The following is a 22755-nucleotide window of genomic DNA, read 5'->3' as shown; positions in this document are numbered from 1 at the left end:
AAAAAAAGAAAAGGGGAGATAACACAATACCCCCCCCTCACCTTTTCAGAAAAAAAGAAAAGGTGAAATAGCACAATACCCCCCCTCACCTTTTCAGAAAAAAAGAAAAGGTGAGATAACACAATACCCCCCCTCACCTTTTCAGAAAAAAAGAAAAGGTGAGATAACACAATACCCCCCCCCTCACCTTTTCAGAAAAAAAGAAAAGGTGAAATAACACAATACCCCCCCCCCCTCACCTTTTCAGAAAAAAAGAGGTGAAATAACACAATACCCCCCCCCCTCACCTTTTCAGAAAAAAAGAGGTGAAATAACACAATACCCCCCCCCCCCCCTCACCTTTTCAGAAAAAAAGAAAAGGTGAAATACTGTAACACAATACCCCCCCAAGTCCTTGCTGTACTAAGCCATGGGTGATGACCTGTCAGTGCCCACACAGCCGATGCAGTGGTCAAAGGATTTGAAATCCCCGCCTTTCTGTCTTTTTTCTGCAGCATTTCTTGGATGGATCAGAGCGAAGCTGTGTGCTGGTGCTGACCAACTGATCTGTCCCAGAAGCCCTTCAGAAGGAAGAGGGGGGATTTAAAATCCCGGGCTGCTACACCAGCTGCGTGGGTACTGACATCTCATCACCCACGGAGATAAATACAATGGGGACTGGGGGGGGGGTTGGGTGGACTTTGGGGGGTGCCTGTACGATGTTAGTTCACCTTTTCATGTTTTCTGAAAAGGTGCATGTTAACCACCATCCTGCTGGCTGCACACATACAGTCAGGTCCATAAATATTGGGACATCAACACAATTCTAACATTTTTGGCTCTATACACCACCACAATGGATTTGAAACGAAACGAGCAAGATGTGCTTTAACTGCAGACTGTCAGCTTTAATTTGAGGGTATTTACATCCAAATCAGGTGAACGGTGTAGGAATTACAACAGTTTGCATATGTGCCTCTCACTTTTAAGGGACCAAAAGTAATGGGACAATTGGCTTCTCAGCTGTTCCATGGCCAGGTGTGTGTTATTCCCTCATTATCCCAATTACAATGAGCAGATAAAAGGTCCAGAGTTCATTTCAAGTGTGCTATTTGCATTTGGAATCTGTTTCTGTCAACTCCCAAGATGAGATCCAAAGAGCTGTCACTATCAGTGAAGCAAGCCATCATTAGGCTGAAAAAACAAAACAAACCCATCAGAGAGATAGCAAAAACATTAGGCGTGGCCAAAACAACTGTTTGGAACATTCTTAAAAACAAGGAACGCACCGCTGAGCTCAGCAACACCAAAAGACCCGGAAGACCACGGAAAACAACTGTGGTGGATGACCAAAGAATTTTTTCCCTGGTGAAGAAAACACCGTTCACAACAGTTGGCCAGATCAAGAACACTCTCCAGGAGGTAGGTGTATGTGTGTCAAAGTCAACAATCAAGAGAAGACTTCACCAGAGTGAATACAGAGGGTTCACCACAAGATGGAAACCATTGGTGAGCCTCAAAAACAGGAAGGCCAGATTAGAGTTTGCCAAACGACATCTAAAAAAGCCTTCACAGTTCTGGAACAACATCCTATGGACAGATGAGACCAAGATCAACTTGTACCAGAGTGATGGGAAGAGAAGAGTATGGAGAAGGAAAGGAACTGCTCATGATCCTAAGCATACCACCTCATCAGTGAAGCATGGTGGTGGTAGTGTCATGGCGTGGGCATGTATGGCTGCCAATGGAACTGGTTCTCTTGTATTTATTGATGATGTGACTGCTGACAGAAGCAGCCGGATGGATTGTGAAGTGTTTCAGGCAATATTATCTGCTCATATTCAGCCAAATGCTTCACAACTCATTGGACGCTTCACAGTGCAGATGGACAATGACCCAAAGCAGACTGCAAAAGCAACCAAAGAGTTTAAGGGAAAGAAGTGGAATGTTATGCAATGGCCAAGTCCATCACCTGACCTGAATCCGATTGAGCATTTCACTTGCTGAAGACAAAACTGAAGGGAAAATGCCCCAAGAACAAGCAGGAACTGAAGACAGTTGCAGTAGAGGCCTGGCAGAGCATCACCAGGGATGAAACCCAGCGTCTGGTGATGTCTATGCGTTCCACACTTCAGGCTGTAATTGACTGCAAAGGATTTGCAACCAAGTATTAAAAAGTAAAAGTTTGATTTATGATTATTATTCTGTCCCATTACTTTTGGTCCCTTAATAAGTGGGAGGCACATATGCAAACTGTTGTAATTCCTACACCGTTCACCTGATTTGGATGTAAATACCCTCAAATTAAAGCTGACAGTCTGCAGTTAAAGCACATCTTGTTCGTTTAATTTCAAATCCATTGTGGTGGTGTATAGAGCCAAAAATGTTAGAATTGTGTCCATGTCCCAATATTTATGGACCTGACTGTATATATGTTTTCTCGGAGGGTGTGCTTTAACGTCATGCGACGGCATATATGCGTCTATATTGTTTACTGTGCTAACAGCGCATTCCCAGTAAAGAGCTTTTGATCATGTGACCGCTGTGACAACCAATGTCTACTACTCAGCCTGTTGATGTCCATTCAACAAGCCAATATGTTGTGGCTTTTTTTTTAGCCTTTCTGGTCAGCGGAGGAACATGTTCCCATGCTTGAAAGAACTCCCTAGTTGCTTGCAATCTATATAAATCACAGAGATCCTCTTTTGGGAAAAAAAACAAAAACAAAAAAAAAATATAGCCTAATTTGTGTAATGGAAACTCCTGCCAGCTTTGGCAGTTGTAACCAAAGAATGATATGTGTTGAAGGGAGAGATTATTCGCACCAAAGGCTGCATTGCAATATTGTCCAGATGACACATTATCTGTCCGAGTCAGTAGACAGCGGCTTTTAGTCTTTAGAATGGAATGGAACCAGCTGGATATAGATTCAAAGTGTTCATAGTTGCAGAACTGAGATCAAATGTGGGCGAAGTGAAAACACTGAGTGGGCAGTTTGCTTCCGTAACCTTTTTGCTCTGAATGTTTCCATACAAGTTGTGTTTGGCCAGGATTAGCACACTGGTTCACTGCCTGCTTCCAGAAGAAGGCTGCTCTACAAGCAAGGATTAATGAGCACCTGTCATTAATACACAGTAAAGGCAACCATTTTGTTACCAGAAGCAATACTCGGCCTATTGATTCACTAGGGACTAGTAGCATGTTGACATTAAAGCTGAACTCCAGACAAACAGAAAAATTACATATAAGGTAGGTGTTTTACCTTACAAAGGATTTGTATGCAGTCCTGAGATTTATACTTCCCAGCCAAACAAGCCGGACAGGGGAGGGCATCTTTGTTAGCACATGAGCACTGCAATACAACCGATTGGCTTCATTTGCAGCCCCTCCCTGTCCCAGTTTGAGCTCTGCTTATGGGCTCGTTCACATATGAGGGTGGAGGAAGTAAAACCCAACAGCTGAGCTTTTACCGCCCCCAACCGCTACCCCCTTTAGCTGGAGAGGCTGGGGGTATTTACATGCTGTGGCAGGAATTATACCCATGTCGCTTTCAAGCGAATGGGGCTGCAGTGCACATATTTGTGGCGCACTAATGCTGTGGCTACGGGATTAAAGCAGGTGGTAAAGAGACGACATGACACTTCATTGCTGGTCAAATGCTCTCAGGTTTAAAACTGAAAACTGCTGTGATCCCGAGTGGTGGTAGACTTTAAAGTGGAACTTTGCCCATAACAAGGTGATAAAAATGATGTTCAATAGTAAGGAACATACATTCCACATTAAAGTAGAACTATAGGCAAAACTTTTTTGTTCATTCGGATGGAGCAAGGGAGGGTTATAATCCCTGTCAGGTTTTTTTTTTCTCCATCTGTGTCCCATTTCTTAGATTTCCCTTCACTTCCTGTCCCTCAGCAAAACAGGAAGTGAAAGGAAATCCCTGCAAATTAAGGGAATTCCTTGGGGACCCTTGGGGTGGGATTTTTTTTATACTTTTAATGATGATGGTAAACAAGGCTAATAGGGTGAATCTCCGGGGGCATAGACAGCAATAAAAACTGACAGGGGTTCTAATCCCTCTCCACTTTGTCAAGAAAAAAAAAGTGTTGCCTATAGTCAGGGCTTAAAATTTCAAGTCCTGAGCTACTAGCCAGGCCTTAGAGTTACTCGCCACCAACAAACACACACAGAGACACCTGTACACACACAAACATACCTGTACACACACACAGACATGTATATACACACAGACATGTACACACACACACGTACAGACACATGTATATACACACAGGCACGTACAGACACGCATACACACAGATACATGTGCATACACAGAAATACACATCTTCCCTCTCTCCCCCCTCTTCCCTCTCTCTCTACCCTCTTCCCTCTCTCTCTACCCTCTTCCCTCTCTCTCTACCCTCTTCCCTCTCTCTCTACCCTCTTCCCTCTCTCTCTACCCTCTTCCCTCTCTCTCCCATTTTCCCTCTCTCTCTCTCCCATTTTCCCTCTCCCCTCTTCCCTCTCTCTCCCCTCTCTCCCCCCCCTCTCCCCTCTTCCCTCTCTCTCCCCTCTTCCCTCTCTCTCCTCTCTTCCTTCTCTCTCCCCTCTTCCCTCTCTCTCCCCTCTCCCCCCTCTCTCTACCCTCTTCCCCCTCTTCCCTCTCCCCCCCCTCTCTCTCCCCCCTTCCCCCCTCTCTCTCCCCTCTTCCCTCTCTCTCCCCTCTCCCCCCCCCCCCCTCTCTCCCCTCTTCCCCCCTCCCTCCCCTCTTCCCCCCTCTCTCTCTCCCCTCTCCCCGCTCTCTCTCCCCTCTTCCCCCCCTCTCTCCCCTCTCCCCCTCTCTCTCTCCCCTCTTCCCCCCTCTCTCTCCCCTCTTCCCCCTCTCTCTCTCCCCTCTTCCCCCCTCTCTCCCCCCTCTCTCCCCCCTCTCTCTCTCCCCTCTCTCCCCCCTCTCTCTCTCCCCTCCCCCCTCTCTCTCCCCTCTTCCCCCCTCTCTCCCCTCTTCCCCCCTCTCTCTCCCCTCTTCCCCCTCTCTCTCTCCCCTCTTCCCCCCTCTCTCCCCCCCTCTCTCTCCCCTCTTCCCCCCCCTCTCTCTCCCCTCTTCCCCCCCCTCTCTCTCCCCTCTTCCCCTCTTCCCCCCCCTCTCTCTCCTCTTCTCCTCTCTCTCCCCCCCCCTCTCCCCCCCCCTCTCCTGTCTCTCTTCCCCTTCTCTCGCTCTTCCTTTTTCACATTGTATGGGGCTGCACACAAACACCTTTTCCAAGGGCTGCTGATCTCCGGGCAGCAGGAAGGGGGGGGGGGGGGTTGCAGTCCCATACGATATGTCAGTGTAGGGAGGGAGGCAGGGAGATCCCACAGAATACTGCACAGCTCACCTGCTCCGGGCTTATTTCTCTCCGACACTTCTCCACTCCCTGCTCCATACTGTCCCCTGGTCCCGGCTCGTCAGCTGCTGGAGGGAGAGGTAAAGGAGCATCGCTCTGCAACTGCCCCTGCCCTCCCCTCCCCCGCATCGATTCTCCTGCTGTCCGGGCCACTGCAAGGGTACTGGTGCGACCCCTCTGCTGGCGGCCCTGCATGGCTCTGTCTGCTGCTGCCCAAAAGGTCCCTTCTTCCGGGGAGCGGTGCCTCGCAGTAGATATGCCCTTGTCCTGGGGGACACACTCGCCCCCCACCATAATTTCCACTCACCATTGGCGAGCAGGCGAGTGGAGATTTCAATCCCTGCTATAGTTATACTTTATTAATTATTCTACCAAAATTTGTGTGTGCTGTAAATTGCCTCTAGCATTGTTCCTGTTTCTTCTTACCAGAGGCTGCCATTTTGCTGAAGCTCAGAGCCTCTGACCAGTATTAAATCTTTGGGCTGTCAGCACATCGGCCTCTGAATTTAAGCACAGCGCCAAAAAAATAGAGAGCAACTGAGCATGTGCAGAGCAGGGTGAGACAGTGTATTACTGGATTTTAAACAGTATAGGCTCTTATTTGTTATGTTTTACATAGCTATGCCTGCAAAAGGGACCAGCCTGAAGTGATCTAGCAGGACTTTATATCATTAAAGTGGTACTTTAGTCAGAGAATTAAGTGGTAAAAATTCTGCAGCGCTGCGAAGTGTAAGTTACAATGGTTAAAATTCCAGTATAGTAATGATATGTTTCCACTTGCAGATCCGAATGGATGCCCTCGGTCTCCTCTGTGAGAGTCACTGGAGCACCGAAGTGGTTTCTGTGGATGAAATCGATCTGGTTCGCTTCTTTCTGCGATATAACTTGAATTGTCAGTCTCCATCTGTGAGGCAGCAGATGTGCTACCTAATCAAGAAGGTAAATATTGTCTGTCCGCAAGCCAGCATTCTCGTCATTGGGACAGGGAACACATGGCAATAGTAAAGGAAACCTGTTCTGTAAAGGGATTCTCTGTGACTTCATTGCGGCTTGCTGCCACTCAGTGCGACTTCATTAACATGTCAATGCAAGTCGCAATGAAAAATAGTGCAGGAATGTTTTTCAAAGCTGCCGTGGCTTGAGTCGCAACAATTACAACAGGGCTTTGCTGGTAATGGGATGCAACTTGCCATGCGACTTGAACCCACAAGTCGCACTGGACTGAACCGGGGTTTAGTGAAAATACATATTTAATAAACTTACCCAAAAATCATATGATATAAAAAATTGCAACTACCACCATTGTATTCTACAGGGTCTCTGCTCTCAGAAACAATCTAATGTTTTGGGGGTTGTAGGTAATTATAATACTTTTTAATTTAATATGTATGTGCGAAAATGAAAAAAAAAACTGCACAGCAGTGAAAGGATTAGGGGAAAAAGTATAAAATTGATCTCTTTTTTTTTCTTTGTGGACTAGCTCTTTTGCCGTGTACAAGAAAGTTCACAGGTTCTATATAAACATCAGCAGAGTAAAAACTTCAAAGTGTTCCAACAGACAGAAAATGAAGTGGATCCCTGCACAGCCCTAAGGCACTATACAGTAAGTTTTATTCCGAAATTCACAATATGGTACAATGGAACTCACAGATAACAATCAATAAAATAAAATATTCTGTATTGATTGTAGCAAACATTCAGCCTCTTCTATATTTATACCTGCAGCTTTAATTTCATTGAATGCTATAGGCAACCCAGTCACTGTTTTTTGTTTTTTTTTTTCTTTCTCGCATTTCATTCGTTTTAAGGCCAGTTCACATATAAACGTGCATTAAAATGCATGAAAATACTCAAAAAATGGATGGGCATTGCTTATTTTTTATGTTCCTTGACATTATTGTGCGTTAAATTGATATGAATTATTGAAAGGGACAAAATAATAAAGAGCTTTTTTTCCCCAATACATTTGCATTGTATTGATGTACATTTACATGCGTTGCATTCAAATGCATGTAGCATTTTAACGCAGTGCACTGCACTGCATGGCACATGACACCAGCGTTGAGGTGTGAACAGGACACATAGAAAACAATTGTTTGTCCTCGCAGTGAACTTTCGTTCTTGCAGTGCAGTAAAATGCAGTAATGCAGTACGTGTGACCAAGGCCTTATAGTCTTTATACAGTGCTCAGCATAAATGAGTACACCCCAACAGATTTGTTAGAAAACCTTTACTTTTCTTTCAGAATTAACATTTTCTATGGGATGCTATGCTACAAAATACTCCCACAAATGCGGTCCATTGATTGCAAACACGATTTGTTAATTTGCACACACAAAGTATATTTCTTAACAAAGTCATTCAAGATCATGTTGCAAAAATGAATACACCCCGATGAAAGTCTTAGGAGCAGAGCTAAATTTTGGACAACAAAATCCTAATTAACAAGAATTCAACTGCAGTTGAGTCTAATTATTTATTAAACAGGTGTCCAGCAGACAGTTGATTATAAAAGGAAGTTACTTAAAGCGGAGCTTCACCAAAAAGGGGAAGTTCTGCTTTAAGTCTCTATCCCCCACTCCCCATTCAGGATTGGCACCTTGGGTGGAGCGGGTGCCCGAATTTGATAGGTACCCACTTCCGCTGCGATTGCCTAGGAGATCGGAAGTGGAAGTTGTCCTCCCCTCCCCTGTAGTCTTGTGGGACACGTGACAGGTCCCAGAAGACTACGGGGCCATTTACAAAGAACAGCACTTCTCGCGCATGTGCAGTGGGCACCCGCCTGTGAAGCCGCAAACTGTCTCAGCCAGGTGCCCACACTGAAGATGCCAGGGAGAGAAGAAGGCCAGTGAAACCAGCGGTAGTGAGGACACCGCTGGACCAAGAGACAGGTAAATGTCTGTATTTTAAAAGTCAGCAGCTACAGTTTTTGCATTACAGTGCGAGATTATGCAAATGTTGAATAATATTATTATTATTATTATACAGGATTTATATAGCGCCAACAGTTTGCTCAGCGCTTTACAATTTAAGGGGAGACAACACAGTTCAATACAAGAGGGATAGGAGGGCCCTGCTCCTCATGCTAGATTGTAAGCTCCGAGGAGCAGGGCCCTCCTATCCCTCTTGTATTGAACTGTATTGTCTCCCCTTAAATTGTAAAGCATAGAAATACATGTAATGCATAGAAATACATGCAAACGCGTCAAAATGCACTGCAACACACATCTCACCAACAATTGAAGAAGCAAAAAAAAAAAACTAAAGTGCTTAAAAGTACATGGAAACAAGTGTAAGCATGCATAAAATGTTTTGTGTGAATAGGCCCTTAATATGTGGTGTTCAGATACAGTAATGTAGGATGCCTGAAAGCGCTTTTAAAAACTTGCATCTTTAAAAATGTTAGCAAAGACATTAGCCTCCAGATGTTTTGTTTTGGTCTCCGTAGTTTTGTGTAACTGTTTTATTTGTGTCTTTTATATTACTGATATAGCACAGTTTGTACTGTCAGAATTGGTTGGTAGATGGCGCTATACTTGTATATTAGAATGCATAGATGGCACTGCAGCTGTAACAATGAAAGAATAGTATGAGCTCATTGCTTGGTCTACGTTGTATAGTGTGTGCCATACTTAATATTTCCTGATGCCCAGCATTGTTCAGATTGTTGGCTGTGACCACATGTGTTGTTATCCCATCTTGAATTTTATCATGAAGGATTACAGTTAGGATTTTATAATAGTAAAAATAATAATAAACTCTTTTTTTATATAGCGCCTTTAAAGGTAGCGTCTCAAAGCACAGTTCAGTGAAAGTTTGTCTAAAGAAAAAAGTTTTTAGATTTGATTTGAATGAGTTTTGAGAAGATGACTTTGTGATGTTCCTTGGAAGAGAATTCCAGAGTTTTGGAGTATAGTAGGAGAAGCCTCTGTCTCCCATCAAGTGTAGGCGAGTAGGGGGGGATACACAGAAGACAAGAATTTGAGGAGTAGAGGTTATGATGGGGGGTTAGTACTTAAAAGCTCAGACAGATAATGGGGTGCCAAGCCAAGAAGAGCCTTATAGGTGAGCAAGAAGATCTTAAAGCAGAGCTCCACCCAAAAGGGGAAGTTCCGCTTTAAGTCTTTGTTCCCCATTAAGGATTGGCACCTTTCTGGAGCGGGGGGGGGGGGAAGTGGGTATCCAAATTTGACAGGTACCCACTCCTACTTTGGCGAAGTGAACACCGCTACTCCAGTGATCTCCACCTGCTTTCGGGTCCTGGTCCAAGCTGCTGCCCTGCTTCATTGTAAACATAGAATGTCAGCTGCTTGGCACAGGCACCTTTCAGAGAAAGCTTTGTAAAAGGCTCCACCCATGATGACATAACTTCCATAAAGAAAAGTAATTCAGCAAGGATCCGCCTTCATAGGGGTGATACCTAGGTCCCAATTAACTATATAAAGGGAGCTGAGAACAACATCAACCTCTACGATGTGAAAGTACATTATTAGTAGAGATGAGCGAATCGAACCAGGCGAAGTGGAATTCGTTTCGAATTTCAGGAAAAATTCGATTCGCGGCGAATCCGAATATTAGCATACTTCGGGTGTGCGAATCGGATTTTTCCCGATCAGCCGGCAAAAGTGTCCCTGCAGAGAGCTCCGCTATTTCTGACAGTTCTCTTGACAGTTCCTTCACATTTACAGCGGTTGAAACATTGTATCTATTTGTTTCCATTTAGGATACAGATGTTTTTATTCGGAAACAGATACAATGTTTCAACCGCTGTAAATGTGAAGGAACTGTCAGAGAACTGTCAGAAATAGCGGAGCTCTCTGCAGATACACTTTTTGCTGTACTGGGATACAAGAAGAAGAAGAATGAAAAGAAGAAGAAGAATGAAAAGAAGAAGAATGAGAAGAAGAATGAAAAGAAGAAGAATGAAAAGAAGAAGAATGAAAAGAAGAGCGAAAAGAATGAAAAGATTCTTCTTCTTCTTCTTTTCATTCTTCTTTTCATTCTTCTCATTCTTCTTTTCATTCTTCTCATTCTACTTTTCATTCTTCTTTTCATTCTTCTTCTCATTCTTCTTTTCATTCTTCTTCTTTTCATTCTTCTTTTCATTCTTCTCATTCTTCTTTTCTTCTTAATGAAAAGAAGAATGAAAAGAAGAATGAAAAGAAGAATGAAAAGAAGAAGAATGAAAAGAAGAATGAAAAGAAGAAGAATGAAAAGAAGAAGAATGAGAAGAATGAAAAGAAGAATGAAAAGAAGAAGAAGAATCTTTTCATTCTTCTTTTCGCTCTTCTTTTCATTCTTCTTCTTTTCATTCTTCTTTTCATTCTTCTTCTTTTCATTCTTCTTCTTTTCATTCTTCTTCTTCTTTTCATTCTTCTTCTTCTTTTCATTCTTCTTTTCATTCTTCTTCTTTTCATTCTTCTTCTTTTCATTCTTCTTCTTCTTCTTCTTTTCATTCTTCTTCTTCTTTTCATTCTTCTTTTCATTCTTCTCATTCTTCTTTTCATTCTTCTCATTCTTCTTTTCATTCTTCTCATTCTTCTTTTCATTCTTCTTTTCTTCTTCATGAAAAGAAGAAGAATGAAAAGAAGAATGAAAAGAAGAAGAATGAAAAGAAGAATGAAAAGAAGAAGAAGAATGAAAAGAAGAATAATGAAAAGAAGAAGAAGAATGAAAAGAAGAATAATGAAAAGAAGAAGAAGAATCTTTTCATTCTTCTCATTCTTCTTTTCATTCTTCTTTTCATTCTTCTTCTTCTTCTTTTCATTCTCCTTCTTTTCATTCTTTTCATTCTTCTTTTCATTCTTCTTCTTCTTTTCATTCTTCTTCTTTTTATTCTTCTTCTTTTCATTCTTCTTCTTCTTTTCATTCTTCTTCTTCTTTTCATTCTTCTTTTTCTTTTCATTCTTCTTCTTCTTCTTTTCATTCTTCTTCTTCTTCTTTTCATTCTTCTTTTCATTCTTCTTCTTCTCATTCTTCTTCTTCTTTTCATTCTTCTTTTCATTCTTCTTTTCATTCTTCTCATTCTTCTTTTCATTCTTCTTTTCATTCTTCTTCTCATTCTTCTTTTCATTCTTCTTCTTCTTTTCATTCTTCTTTTCATTCTTCTTCTTCTTCTTCATGAAAAGAAGAATGAAAAGAAGAATGAAAAGAATGAGAAGAATGAAAAGAAGAAGAAGAATGAAAAGAAGAATGAAAAGGAGAAGAATGAAAAGGAGAAGAATGAAAAGGAGAAGAATGAAAAGGAGAAGAATGAAAAGGAGAAGAATGAGAAGGAGAAGAAGAATGAAAAGAAGAAGAAGAATGAAAAGAAGAAGAATCTTTTCATTCTTCTCGATTTCTTTTAATTCTTCTTCTTCTTCTTTTCATTCTTCTTCTTTTCATTCTTCTTTTCATTCTTCTTCTTTTCATTCTTCTTCTTTTCGATCTTCTTCTTCTTTTCATTCTTCTTCTTCTTTTCATTCTTCTTTTCATTCTTCTTCTTTTCATTCTTCTTCTTCTTTTCATTCTTCTTCTTCTTCTTCTTTTCATTCTTCTTCTTCTTTTCATTCTTCTTTTCATTCTTCTCATTCTTCTTTTCATTCTTCTCATTCTTCTTTTCATTCTTCTCATTCTTCTTTTCATTCTTCTTTTCTTCTTCATGAAAAGAAGAAGAATGAAAAGAAGAAGAATGAAAAGAAGAAGAAGAATCTTTTCATTCTTCTCATTCTTCTTTTCATTCTTCTTTTCATTCTTCTTCTTCTTCTTTTCATTCTCCTTCTTTTCATTCTTCTTTTCATTCTTCTTTTCATTCTTCTTCTTCTTTTCATTCTTCTTCTTTTTATTCTTCTTCTTTTCATTCTTCTTCTTCTTTTCATTCTTCTTCTTCTTTTCATTCTTCTTTTTCTTTTCATTCTTCTTCTTCTTCTTTTCATTCTTCTTCTTCTTCTTTTCATTCTTCTTTTCATTCTTCTTCTTCTCCTTCTTCTTCTTTTCATTCTTCTTTTCATTCTTCTTTTCATTCTTCTTTTCATTCTTCTTTTCATTCTTCTTCTCATTCTTCTTTTCATTCTTCTTCTTCTTTTCATTCTTCTTTTCATTCTTCTTCTTCTTCATGAAAAGAAGAATGAAAAGAAGAATGAAAAGAATGAGAAGAATGAAAAGAAGAAGAAGAATGAAAAGAAGAAGAAGAATGAAAAGAAGAATGAGAAGAAGAATGAAAAGGAGAAGAATGAAAAGGAGAAGAATGAGAAGGAGAAGAAGAATGAAAAGAAGAAGAAGAATGAAAAGAAGAAGAATCTTTTCATTCTTCTCGATTTCTTTTAATTCTTCTTCTTCTTCTTTTCATTCTTCTTCTTTTCATTCTTCTTCTTTTCATTCTTCTTCTGAGGATGAGGATGAAGAAGAAGAAGAAGAAGTAGGATGAAAATAAGAAGAATTCCAAGCCGGCAAAAAGTGTATCTGCAGAGCTCCTCTATTTCTGACAGATACACTTTTTGCTGGCTTGGAATTCTTCTTATTTTCATCCTACTTCTTCTTCTTCTTCTTCTTCTTCATCCTCATCCTCATCCTCTTCTTCTTCTTCTGAGGAAGAAGAAGAAGAAGTAAGATGAAAATAAGAAGAATTCCAAGCCGGCAAAAAGTGTATCTGCAGAGCTCCGCTAAGTGTATCTGCAGAGCTCCGCTATTTCTGACAGTTCTCTGACATTCACATTTACAGCGGTTGAAACATTGTATCTATTTGTTTCCATTTATGGAAACAAATAGATACAATGTTTCAACCGCTGTAAATGTGAATGTCAGAGAACTGTCAGAAATAGCGGAGCTCTGCAGATACACTTTTTGCCGGCTTGGAATTCTTCTTATTTTCATCCTACTTCTTCTTCTTCTTCTTCTTCTTCTTCTTCTTCCTCATCCTCAGAAGAAGATGAGGATGAAGAAGAAGAAGTAGGATGAAAATAAGAAGAATTCCAAGCCGGGAAAAAGTGTATCTGTCAGAAATAGAGGAGCTCTGCAGATACACTTTTTGCCGGCTTGGAATTCTTCTTATTTTCATCCCACTTCTTCTTCTGCTTCTTCTTCTTCTTCATCCTCATCCTCATCCTCTTCTTCTTCTGAGGATGAGGATGAAGAAGAAGTAGAAGAAGTAGGATGAAAATAAGAAGAATTCCAAGCCGGCAAAAAGTGTATCTGCAGAGCTCCGCTAAGTGTATCTGCAGAGCTCCGCTATTTCTGACAGTTCTCTGACATTCACATTTACAGCGGTTGAAACATTGTATCTATTTGTTTCCATTTATGGAAACAAATAGATACAATGTTTCAACCGCTGTAAATGTGAATGTCAGAGAACTGTCAGAAATAGAGGAGCTCTGCAGATACACTTTTTGCCGGCTTGGAATTCTTATTTTCATCCTACTTCTTCTTCTTCTTCATCCTCATCCTCATCCTCATCCTCATCCTCTTCTTCTTCTGAGGATGAGGATGAAGAAGAAGAAGTAGGATGAAAATAAGAAGAATTCCAAGCCGGCAAAAAGTGTATCTGCAGAGCTCCGCTAAGTGTATCTGCAGAGCTCCGCTAAGAAATAGCGGAGCTCTGCAGATACACTTTTTTGCCGGCTTGGAATTCTCCTTCTTCTCATCCTTCTTCTTCTTCTCATCCTTCTTCTTCTTCTCATCCTTCTTCTTCTTCTCATCCTTCTTCTTCTTCTCATCCTTCTTCTTCTTCTCATCCTTCTCCTTCTTCTCATCCTTCTTCTTCTTCTCATCCTTCTTCTTCTTCTCATCCTTCTCCTTCTTCTCATCCTTCTTCTTCTCATCCTTCTTCTTCTTCTCATCCTTCTCCTTCTTCTCATCCTTCTCCTTCTTCTCATCCTTCTCCTTCTTCTCATCCTTCTCCTTCTTCTCATCCTTCTCCTTCTTCTCATCCTTTTTCTCATCCTTCTCCTTCTTCTCATCCTTCTCCTTCTTCTCATCCTTCTCCTTCTCCTTCTTCTCATCCTTCTCCTTCTTCTCATCCTTCTCCTTCTCCTTCTTCTCATCCTTCTCCTTCTCCTTCTTCTCATCCTTCTCCTTCTTCTCATCCTTCTCCTTCTTCTCATCCTTCTCCTTCTTCTCATCCTTCTCCTTCTTCTCATCCTTCTCCTTCTCCTCCTTCTTCTCATCCTTCTCCTTCTTCTCATCCTTCTCCTTCTTCTCATCCTTCTCCTTCTCCTTCTTCTCATCCTTCTCCTTCTCCTTCTCCTTCCTCATCTCCAAGGGCATTTAAATTAAAGGTACAGTGTTCTGCACTAATATAAAGGCTCTCTGAAGCCTAGAAACCCTTTTTATAAGTTAAATTCGCAGCGAATAAATTCGCATCGAATCGAATTTCTTCCTCAAATTCGGCGAATCAGCCGAATCGAATTTTTGAATAATTCGCTCATCTCTAATTATTAGTATGCTTAAGGCGGAACCCTATATCCTACTGGTCATGTACCAGGTGTACAGAAAATGGAAAGAAGAGAAAAGGGAGGAACTAAGAAGAGAATAGGGGACATGGAAGGTGGAGTAGTCCCCTAGAAAAGAAGGGGGTAAGAAAAAAGGTGGGAAATAGTTAAGGTTCAGCAGGCCCTTAGTGGCCCCCCGCTCCTGCAGTCCCCTTTGTGTTATTCCGCTATGCAGATGGCTGTAGATATGAAAGCCATGGATGCCAAACCCTATCAAATCTAGTCTGTCTGTCTTTAAAATGCTCACCAGTCTCTCATGAAGCATAATCCACGATATTTTATTTTTGGCCTCTGCAAAATTCAATATCGGGAAATTCCAAGTCTTGGCCAGAGTCATTTTTGCGGCATATAAAAGAGAAGACTATGTAGAGACCTGGGAGTCTCATCTGGTATATCATTAAACAAAGCCACCTTGGCCTTCCTGGGGGCATTAATACCTGTTACAGTATATGTCAGGGTCAAAATCCATATCCAAAACTGTCGAGCTCTCGGGCATATCCACCATATATGGTACATCTTGCCCTCACCCCCACATACTTGGAAGCAGAGAGGCAACATTTCATGGTTACACTGCTTGTATTAATCAGTATGTGAAATATGCGGTCTGTTTTAGATGAAGGAAGAATGTTTCATAACTAGAGCCGTTATGCAAAGAGAAGAGAGAAATATTTGAAGACATTATCACTTATTGATGGACAGGGTGCCCAAACCTTTACACACACATTATACTGTGTGTTTCATTTTTGGTCAATTTGTTCATTTTAAAAAATAGTAACTCCACACTATAGTTAGTTTGTAGAAACCGGTCAGATTTATCAGATGTATTCTTTACATAGTTTGTATTAAGGAATAATTTCATGCATGGACTGACTGCATATACCATATCTGGCCCCTGGACACCGCTACTCCAGTGATCTCCACTTGCTTTCAGGTCCTGGTCCAAGCTGCTGCCCTGCTGCATCCTAAACATAGAAAGTCAGCTGCTTGGTACGGGTACCTTTCAGAGAAAGCTGTGTATTCTCTGAATAAATGCATTGGACAAAGTGGAGAGTGTGATGTCTCCACCCCTCCTCTCCACCTCATTCAATGATTGAATGCTTTGCGGATGATCCCCTGTGTTCAGAATGCAGCAGCACAGTCACTGGACCCAGAAGCAAGCGGAGATCACCAGAGTAGCAATATCTGCGTCAGTGATTTCCAGCTTCCAGAGCAGAATTTCTCAGTCAGGGTGCCATGGAACCCTAGAGTTCCTCTAGAACAGTGGTTCTCATCCTTCCTAATGCCACGACCCTTTAATACAGTTCCTCATGTTGTGGTGACCCCCAACCATAAAATTATTTTTGTTGCTACTTCATAACTGTAATTTTGCTGCTATTATGAATCGTAATGTAAATATCTTACCTCCAATACTGCTGCTTTCAACACAGTAGCTGCTTTTAACAGAGTAGCTGCTTTCAAACACAGCAGCTGCTTTCTACACAGTAGCTGCTCTTTACACATGTGTGACTGGTCCACATAAGTACATTATGGAAAGAGCAGGGCCTTTGACCCCCTCGTGTTTTGTTTTGTTACTGTATTGTCTCATGTTCTGTCCCCCACTATCATGTACAGCGCTGAGCAAACCTTTTAGAGCTATATAAAAACTGTATAATAATAATAATTATGGCGCCAACCCTGTCACATACACCTCTACTTGTACGGGGTGTATGTGATGGGGTTGGTGCGATGATGTCATCACGTCGGGTACTCGTATGTGGGCGTATCTGCATGTGGGCGGACCCGCCTGGAGACGGATAGAGGAGCGGTGTCTCGGTTCCTAAGACCATCTGAAATATGTTTTCCGATGGTCTTAGGCGACCCCTGTGAAAGGGTCATTTGACCCCCAAAGGGGTCGCGACCCACAGGTTGAGAACCGCTGCCCTAGAAGTTGCTAGGGGTTCCTTGAGCATTGAGAAATTTCTGCATCTCAGATAAGTTCCCACTGACACCATTGATATTTTAAGTTATCTGTAAGGGGGTAATTCCTCCCAATGACCACAAGTGTAAGGAGCATTCTTCCCTCTGACCATCACACTAATACACTAATGTATTGTGAGTTGTAGATATAGTAAATTTTAGCAAAGGTTCCCGTTGACCAGAAAGTTATTTCAAGGGTTCCTCTGGGTGGAAAAAGTTGAGAAAGGTTATTCTACAGGGATAGTCCAAGCTGGACCAATGTTACTGTCCAAAATATCCATACCTGGAGATCATCTTTAAAGCTTGTCTCCAGGAAAGTTAACAATTCTCTGGTGCAGTGAGCTTGTACTTGCACTGCAAGGGATTACTGCTTGTTTCTATCTAGGGGATTTAGATCGCTGTTTCATTTTCCTGATCCTCCACTCTCGCAGGTACTTCTATGCTGCTAAACTGGTTCCTGCAGCTTCTTCTTCCCTGCACTCTGGCAGTCCAATGCAGGAGCATGGGGAGTGCCAACAGCCAGGGAAGCAATGGATTGGATTAGTAAAAGTGCCATTACGGTCTCACTAGATGAGTAATTAACCCTTGTAGTGCAGACACAGCCGTACTGCTAGGAAGAATGTTTACGTTTACTAGAGATGGGCTTTAACCACTTGGCAACTGCGCTATAGCCGAATGACAGCTACGGTGTGGTTGTCCAGTTCCGGGAGGGCGTCATATGGCATCATATCCCAGCGACGCATATCCCGGCCATCTCTGTGATCGCTGTGACTTACAATGACACAGCAGTTCACAGTGTAAATACAGTTGCTGGTTATCGGTAGCACTTTCCTCACGCTATCACAGCGTGAGGAAAGTACTGCCGATAACCGGCAATTGTTAGACAACAGATCGACACTGATTATTAGGACAGTGATGATTAGTGCCGCCCAGCAGTGCCACCCAGCAATGCTGCCCTTCAGTGTCCATCAGTTCAGCATCATCAGTGCTGCCTATCAGTGCAGCCTCATCAATGCACATCAGTGAAGGAGAAAAATTACCTGTTTGCAAAATTTTATAATAGAAACAAAGAACAACTTTATTTTTTCAAGGCAAAAATAAAACACCTAGTGGCGGTTAAATACCACCAAAAGAAAGCTCTATTTGTGTGAACAAAATTTAAAAAATTTCATATGGGTACAGTGTTGCATGACCACGTACTTGTCATTCAAAGTGCGACCGCTGAAAGCTGAAAATTTGGCCTGGGCACGAAGGGAGTATAAGTGCCCTGTAGGCAAGTGGTTAACTGTTCATTTTTACTCAATAAAACATGTAATGTGATAAGCGATTCCCAAACATGTATGTAAACCTGGGTTTACACGGACTGAAAACTAGCCGGTTCAGCAGGAGCTAGATGAATTTCAGTGTATGTGTTCCTCTGTCTGTTCAACAGAAACTGGTCTAACGACCGCCTTATATTGAACGGTCATTCTGGAAAACCAGCTTTTTATCAGCGCTTGCAGCCAATGTCTGCAGCACTGATCTGTGTATTCTTAAGGGGGGAGATCAGAATACAATAGCGCAGCAGGGGAGATCCCTTCATCTGCATTTCTTGTATGGATGCGAGGATCTGTCCATGTATACCCTGCTTAATACAACCTCCTTATCACAATTATTGTCTGTCTTGAAGATCCAAAGGGTTCAGCTGGTAAGAAGTTTGAATGTTATGTTGTGTACAAGTGTCAGCTTCTGGTGTGGTATGCAATGTTTGAGAACTTGTTAGCTGTCTGCCTATCAGTATCTGTATGTTCTTTCCCACACTCCAGTGTACTTACAGAGGAATTTTATTCCTCTCTTGTTTTCCAGGAATTCATGTCATCTATAACAAGTTATCTTTTTGAGTCTCTGTTTCCTGGTTCATCGCATCCTACGAGGTTTTCAGTCTTGACAATTTTAGGATCCATTGCAGAGATATTTCCTAATGTTCAAGGTGAGGAATTATGCCAAATCCCCCCCCCCCAGGAAAAAAAGAATATATTTTTGGTATAAATTAAACTTATGAGGATAGAAATATGGGCATTGTTGACTTGTTTTTAAAAAGGTGATGTTCAAGATGAGGAATTATGCCAAACCCCCCCCAAAAAAAAAAAATTTTTTTTAGACTTTGGTATAAATTGAATTTATGAGGATAGAAATATGGGCATTCGTTCATAAATCCGCAATAGAGGAAAATCTGTGACTCTTGTGCTCGTGAAGATGGACAAATATTGCACTAACCAGATAGCGCGCTTAATGCGCATGGAGCAAATAAGACCTGCTCCTGGTGCTCTGGATGTGTAAAATCATAAGGATAGGTGTCGTCAGCGTGTAGGCCACTAGGTGTCATCCATCTAGGTATACCCTCTAGTCTTCAAATATGCCAATCACAGCCACCAGGGGGAGGATCACACACCAATCCAGGTCACAGAGAACCTTCAAAAACGGGCTCCCAAGGAAATGATGAGCCCAGAGAAAGCTTCCAATAGTGCAGTAGGTCTTTAATTCACAAAAATCCAGCATATACAGATTAAAACACAAACTTACATCCGGATCCAATATGGCCGCCGGGTGTCATTCAGGATGGCCTTGCAGTGTATGCACAGTAGTCAGGGGCACCTCCCTAACGCGTTTTGTGTCCTTACACTTCCTCGGAGGGGACCTGGATTGGTGTGTTTCTTATATTGGGTTTTAGAGGTTGCCTTTTATGCTAGCAGCTTATATATTGTTGTTCCCAGCGCTTGATTACCGCTTCTATAGAAATATGGGCATTGTTGACTTGTTTTTAAAAAGGTGAAGTCTGTGGTTCTGTCACCATAATTCTGATTTTCACCACCTAGTGAGTGGCTGAGCTGAATGCAGAATGAGCGTTCTGATTTCACTAGATACCAGCTTATTCCATGGCATAATGTGTCAGATTGTGGAGCAAAAATCAGGATGTCAAAAAAAGCTCTTTTATTTTTATCCTCAAAAATTATTTTAATTGCCTCACAAATTAATTTAGTGAACTCTGTATATAAATATTTTACACTAACTGGCATAATTTTGGAAGATGACTTATAGTATATCTCCAGGCATTACAAAAACTTGGCCCTAAACCTCCCTCTTTGTCCCAGCATGATCTGTTTCCTTGTTATTGTAATGAGAAATCTGCTTTTACTCACCCTCCCTCCTTCCCCTGTGATGTCATTACAATGTTTGTAAATTTTTTGCAGGGACAGTAGCTTGCAGCTCTGTTTCTGTTGATGTAGGCTTGCCCCCAGAACTACGTCTCCTAAGAGCCCTTTTTCCTACACACAGTGGGGTTGATTTGCTAAAACTGGAGAATGGGAAATCTGGTGCAGCTCTGCATGGTAGCCAATCCACTTCTAAATTCAGCTTGTTCAATTAAGCATTGACAAAAAAAATGGAAGCTGATTGGTTTCTGTGCAGAGCTGCACCAGATGTTTCACTCCCCAGTTTTAGTAAATCAATCCCACTGTGTAGACAGGATCATGGAAGTCAAAGCAGCAGCTTTGTTGGGAATAGGTGGAGTTCTGTAGTTCAGCAGGCTGACAAAACTGTTTGGATTTTCAGTTCAGAAGAGGTGCTGTGTTGTCTGCCTAAACAGGAAGTGAGAAGCATACTGAATTTTTGGCAAATCAACAGGTTTTTTTTTATACTGGCAGCATTTTTAAAGATACAAAAAACCCTCCAAAAAGTTCTCACCTAAAAACTTTCCAGTCCCGATTCCTTCTATGCACAGAAGGCAGGGTCCTTATTCAGGTGTCTGCATTGTTGCATGTATGACATGAACACTTCCTTATGGAACATGGACTTCGGATTAAGGCTTTCTGTTTTGCTCAGATATGGGCTTTAAAAAGCTAAGAGCTAGTTTAGTGCCATCCTCTGTGCAGAGCCACTGCGTTCAGATCTGTGCATCTGCTCTTTCCTGTATATTAAATTTTGACATGCGATTCTGTCTGTGTCGGCACTGCATGTGCATCCACGTCTTTGGGCTCCCTGCACGTAGCTCTGAGGTGGATACATCCACATCTGCCAGTGGCTCTGCACAATGGACGACACTAATCTATCTTCTGAATGAGAATTAAAACATGGGGAAATGTGATTTTATTGCATAGATGTACTGTGTATATTTTTCTTGCCTCAAGATACACTTTAAAGGAGAGCTCCAGTTTCCAGAGGTGCTGTTAGTGTAGGGCAATTAAATGATACACTTTATAAAAATTATATCGTTAATGTCTCTTATGTTGCACAGGCTCTTGAAGTTTTTAATGCCCATTTTTTTCCCTTTGTGTTCTCATGGGGCATCATTAAACACAACTCGAGTGCTCATTTTGGAGAACATTCTTTGGCTACAGCTCTGTTCCTCATTGTAGTTCACGATTGTTGCCCTGGACAGAAAATTGATAATACTGGGGATTTTAAAATGAAGCTTTTCTGCCCTACTAGTGATGTCACAGCCTTGACGTTGGCATGCAAACTAGAAGTCAGAGAACAGTAAAGAGTCCTTCTCTTCGCTGATGCATGGGAAAAGTGCCTCCATTGACAAAAGCCTATGGCTGCTTTCACAGTGCACACTGCAGTGCTTCTGAAACGCATTATGTATTGCATAGTTTTTAAATGTGTTGCATTATGGCGCCCCTGCGTGAATAGATGGTTGTTAAGGACAGCGTTGGGTGCTGGCTCCTTAACAACTGGTTATTCATTGGTTGTTAAGGATGCCGGCGGGTGCTGGATCCTTAACAACTTGGTTGGTTGTTGAGGATGCCGGTGGGTGGTTAAGGAACTGGAAGCCTCTGGATTTCTTAACAACCAGTGATGATGCCTTCCCCTTGGTGGTCCGCATGCTCCAGCTCCTCCTGTGCAGGAGCAACGCTACCACTGGAGGGGGGAGGAGGCAGAGAGACAGTGGGACAGCTGGGAACATTAGATGTGAGGGAGGAGAGGGGGCAATAGGACTGGAGGGCTAATAAAAATTCCAGAACTCCCATTCCACCCCAGAGGGGGATAGGGTGACTTCCAGGAGGGTGGGGGGGGGGCATATTTTAACTATTTCCTGACTGTTAAGAAAGCCAGCATGTGCCGGCTCCTTAACAGTCAACTATTCACTGGTTGTTAAGGATGCTATGTATCCCAAAACTGCGCCCTGGGTGTTTTTGCTGAGTTTTTGGTGTATTTTGGTGAGGTTCCCATTGACTTCAATGGAAGGTGCATCTTTGGTATGCTTTTGGAAAAGCACACCAAAGATGCAGCATACAGGACTTTTCAAACTGTAGCACAAACGCAGCGCAGCAATGTGAAAAGTCTCATAGGATTTAAAGTGAAATAATTTTGATGCGCTTTTGTCCCTCTAAAAAAAGGTGCGTTCCAGAGTGGCAAAAGCACATCAGTGGGAAATGGGTCTAAAAAAACAAACAAAAAACAGAACAGCAGCTGGAATTTTATCTGCTACCTGGTTCCTTGAAAGGTACAGCCCTGACCTAATTTTTCTTTGATTTTTTTTCTCTTGCTCTGCCAATATACCAACTTGTGTGTTTGTATCTGGGCTCATTCAGTCTTGTTGGGATCTCCTCTGTACAACAATGACCTGAAGTGCGGAAACGAAAACATCTGCATTTAATATGGCTTTTCTTTTAAATGTATCTGGAAGCCAGGGCTACATCTGCACTTGGTAATTCACATGTGCAGGTCTCCGTGTTCCTTTATTGGGAGCAGTAAAGCTTAACGAGCTTTGTTTTGTGAAGCAGAAACCTATTAGTGAGATTTCTTTCCTACTAATGATGTCTTTTCACAGGCTCTTGTCAGAGCGTATTTCAGTTCGCTCAGTCGGTCAGCGGTAACAATGTGCACGCTCTCCTAGAGTGCTTCAGTAACACCTTTGAGGAAGTGAAACTCCTTGCCTTTGAACTTCTGAGAAAGCTGCCCCCATCTGTTCTGGGCCTCCAGGTAATTAT

General features: G+C 41.9%; 1 protein-coding gene across 1 annotated transcript in view; it reads left to right on the top strand.

Annotated features, from left to right (window-relative positions):
• THADA (THADA armadillo repeat containing) overlaps positions 1-22755 on the top strand; it is an 870089-nt gene that overhangs the window by 45600 nt on the left and 801734 nt on the right. The window contains exons 13-16 of the mRNA XM_089677843.1: positions 6147-6302; positions 6844-6966; positions 18629-18752; positions 22596-22747. Coding sequence (XP_089533969.1) covers positions 6147-6302; positions 6844-6966; positions 18629-18752; positions 22596-22747 — 555 coding nt within the window. The remainder of the gene's footprint in view (positions 1-6146; positions 6303-6843; positions 6967-18628; positions 18753-22595; positions 22748-22755) is intronic.

Source organism: Staurois parvus, unplaced genomic scaffold (genome assembly GCF_062004578.1).
Source record: "Staurois parvus isolate SC_StPar_1 unplaced genomic scaffold, SC_StPar_1.0 ptg000192l, whole genome shotgun sequence".
NCBI classification, from domain to species: domain Eukaryota; kingdom Metazoa; phylum Chordata; class Amphibia; order Anura; family Ranidae; genus Staurois; species Staurois parvus.
This window is presented reverse-complemented; position numbering and strand designations above follow the sequence as displayed.